The sequence below is a fragment of the Poecilia reticulata genome, unplaced genomic scaffold (genome assembly GCF_904066995.2).
Source record: "Poecilia reticulata unplaced genomic scaffold, P_reticulata-male-v2 Scaffold_98, whole genome shotgun sequence".
In the NCBI taxonomy this organism is placed as follows: domain Eukaryota; kingdom Metazoa; phylum Chordata; class Actinopteri; order Cyprinodontiformes; family Poeciliidae; genus Poecilia; species Poecilia reticulata.
The window spans coordinates 4,864-8,522 of NW_027675196.1; the positions used below are offsets into that span (position 1 = coordinate 4,864).

The 3,659-nt window shown below is 36.8% G+C and overlaps 1 protein-coding gene across 2 annotated transcripts; it reads right to left on the minus strand.

Moving 5' to 3' along the window:
- Window positions 1-425: 425 nt before the first annotated feature.
- LOC145550592 (uncharacterized) lies at window positions 426-3,352 on the minus strand. Of its 2 annotated transcripts, XM_081604465.1 has the most exons (6): window positions 3,096-3,352; window positions 2,495-2,612; window positions 2,172-2,379; window positions 1,887-2,058; window positions 1,584-1,711; window positions 426-1,371 (listed from the first exon to the last, which is right to left on the minus strand). In XM_081604465.1, exons 3-6 carry the CDS (start codon window positions 2,280-2,282, stop codon window positions 1,300-1,302), a joined length of 483 nt encoding a protein of 160 aa, XP_081460591.1. In that variant the 5' UTR covers window positions 2,283-2,379; window positions 2,495-2,612; window positions 3,096-3,352; the 3' UTR covers window positions 426-1,299. The 2 variants fall into 2 exon arrangements, with proteins under 2 accessions (XP_081460591.1, XP_081460589.1); XM_081604463.1 differs by having other exon boundaries at window positions 2,495-3,352.
- Between the last annotated feature and the right edge of the window lie 307 nt (window positions 3,353-3,659).

Below are 3,659 nucleotides of genomic sequence, written 5' to 3' on the forward strand. Positions count from 1 at the left end.
TCTTATGGAAGAGTTGAAATTAAAGAGTAAAATCAACTCAATTTAGTGCAAAAATTTTAATTACTGCCAAGAGAATTTACTCTAAGTTGTTTAAAAGAAAAACTACTCCACCGTATTTTAACTCTAAGTGGAATATAATTTACTCTAAATAGAATTGCATTCTACTCCAAGTAGAGATAACTTTTAGTCTGACCAAAAGGAAATTTTACACAAAATGGAATACATTTTATTCCATCTAGTGTCAAATTGTGCTCTTAGTAGTATAAAATTTTTCTCCTAATTGAATTTTATTCCATATTGTGCAGTTAAACATTAAATTACATTCTAAAATAGAACCAACTTTAACTTTATTTCACTCACTAAGCAATTGTTTTACAGCTATTATACACAGCAGTTTGTAAGAATACAATGCATAGACCAGAAAGCAGTATTTGAACAGCCATTTTTATTGTTCACAAAAAACAGTTTTGAATAGTATAAACATTTGCATCTTCATGACTGTAGGACACAAAGGATTTTCCATTTTCTCAAAACATTTATCAATTTTGCACTCAATGTCACTTTTGACAAGTTCTTGTAAAGAAATACTGCTTCTCAGATTCTTTTGCTTGATTTTGAAGATCATTAACTATTTCTTCCAGGGAAATGACCAAAGAGTTAATTGCTCTTTCCCTTACACCTGCCACTTTAAGTTCAGCAACTGCTGTTGCACAACTAGACAAGATATTTCTGAAGCAGGACTGTATCAGAAGCAACACTCAGAGGGAAAATCTTGACTTTCAAATGTCTCTTCAGTTGTAGATGGGCCTTCACCAGGATTAGAAGTGTGTTTATCATGTGCTTTATTAAGATGCTTTCTGAACCCAGAAAACGTGCCATAAACTTGAGCACAACCTGCCTGACCACATTTAAGATGAAGTGTCTTACCAGGGCAAAGTCCGTGGATCACTTTTAAGTGCTTGGTCAGAGAACATTTGCCTGGTACTTCTTACAAATGAAACAGAACATTCCAACTCAACTTAATACTGAAACAATCATAGCAAAACAACAATTTAACACAGCATCCGAGCCCTCAACTCTGCAACCTTAGGATTCACTTTGGTTGTCTCAACATCCATCTCATAAATGGCGGTGTGCAGAAAATTGTACACATTGACCAGATCATGGTCATTTGAAGTGCCGAACACAAAGTGAGCTTTAAAAAGCTCATCAAAACAGGCAGTGAGCCTGGTGATTTACAAGGTATGGCATGTTTGTCAAACACAATGAAGTACTTGTGAATCACGCTCCTCTGAGTCCCTACTGCAAGCAGGTACGGTTGACGCCTTTCTGCGATGCCATCAAGGTGCTCCTGGATGCTGGTTCCTGTCTCTGGAAAAAACAGAATAAAACACGATTAGTCTTGGGCTTGAAAGAAGACAGGGTTCTTATAGATAAGGCAAATTACTTTTCAGGACCTCTTTAAGGTCACTTGAAATGAAATTTAAGACCAACTTAACAAGAAATACAAATAAATTAAATAAAAATAAGTGAAGAAAAGAGAATTTTGATCAACATAAATGTTCCCTTTACTGTAACCTTACCTTGACAAACTTCACAAGATGTTGACTGGCTCGTCTGGCTGAGAGTTTTCCTGGTCTCTTGCGGCCGTGAGGTGACGGTGGCAGGAGGTGCACAAGGATCAAAATGGATGACATGTCACTGTCCCATCCTGGAAGAAAAAGTAAAATAAACATAAGCTACCAAAACATCTTATTTGCAACAGTGTTAACACTTCGAGTGAGCTTACCAAACAGTGACGGCAGGAGGAGGTGCACTTATATTGAATCAATTTACATAAAATTCTGTAACATTAAACACTTTCTTTATAATCCAGTTCAATTTACCATTTTCCAGTTCTGTTGTGCCTTCAGCATTGTGAAGAAGGTTCTGAAGGTCTTCAGACTGTGTGAGACCACGGCTTTGTTCAAGGACTTTCTGCTTGTAGACAGTGGGCCACTTCTCCAGGAACTTTGCAGCGATGGTTTCCCCAAACATCAATGTAAAATCTTGCTCAACCTGGAGAATAGATGAAGTGAAGGTTTTAAAAATCATTTTGTTAAACTTTCTCACATCCACCTTAACTTAAACTTTGTTAAAGGTAGGTTAAGCTGAAGTGAAGATAAACATACCAATCCTCCTATGTCCAGGAATCTTGGGAAGTCCAAAAAGATACTACATGACTTCACTGGGTCATCAATCATCTTCTGGCGATAGTTGAAAGTCTGTTTCATCTTCCTCATAACAGTTCCTTCATCAGCGCAATGGCCTCAGAACACAAGCTATCTGTCATAAGGCAGTCTTCTTCTCTCAAACAGTCCCCGTCAGTTGTTGGTCCCCCTAAAAAAATTATAGGAATATGACACTCCATTTTAGGATTTAATAAATAAGGCTAGGGAACTTATTGTGCAGTTTGGTTGCAGGATGAGAATTGTACAAGTATAAATACACATACCTGTTTGGGTTTGTGACAGTCTGGGGACCTTCTTTTGTCCATTAGAAGCTTCTCTCTGGACAAACTTCAGTCTACAAGCCAGATACCCACTCCCATCTTCTGCATCGTAATGATGCTCCTAAAAGTAAGTGAATGATAAATGTTTTTAAAGCTGTGAAAGCAAAGACAGCTGTGAATGCTAGAAGCTGTGATTTACAGATTTTAGTTCACATTGTTTGAATTACATAGATAAAATCTATTCACAATGTTTATTCTTCAAGCTGCAGTAGCCCAACACTGGAACAATGGACTCTACAAAGGTTTAAAAATGGGAAAGTTAAAAACAAGTGGCACAAATGCAGGGCATGCAAAAGAGAAACCTTTTTCAGTTCTACTCAAACCATAGCCAATGCTGAACTTTTTTGCAGCTGTGAACATAGCAAATCATTTATTTATTCTATATTTGAACATATGTAAATAACAAGACATAAAAAGTAAAATTAAGTAAAAAAATAAATAAATCTGAAAAGTTGGTAAAGCACCCATTTTGGCACCATTCCCAAAACGTTTTTGATAAACCTAATATGTGAAAATGCTATAAATTTGTTTTGTTTTCACTCACCACATTCCAAAAACGAACTGTAAGACAGTTGTCCTTCAAAACAGATGTAATTCTGTCGATCCCTGTATTTGACACGCACAGCTTGCATCCTGCATTATGTAAAAACATATTTTTCAATTATCATATAAACATACTTATCAAAGTGAATAAAAAATTAAGATAAAAGGTTGAAACAATCATGGGGAAAAAGCACTGGGTGGCTAACAACTATCCTTAATGGGGCTAGGCTCTTTACTTGAATTTAGCCAATCACCACAGCTAAACGGAAAAAAACATATCAGCTCCATACAATCGATGTAAACGGGGTTTATAGACAATAGTCAGTCAAAAATGTTACTGACACTTGCATAGTTTGTTTACAAAGCACAACTTATCCTGTTTTTTTATCGCTGCTCTACGTTCAAGAAAAGTTACTAGCATAGTCCTCTCGCGCCATTTTCTGGGCGGACCCTGGCTCCACATGCTAGCAGAGCCACTTCGACTGTACGGCTAACTCCTCTTTAAACTCGGTTCCTCACTAAAAATAGCGACAGCCTTGACTTGTGAAAATTAAAATTGACGTGC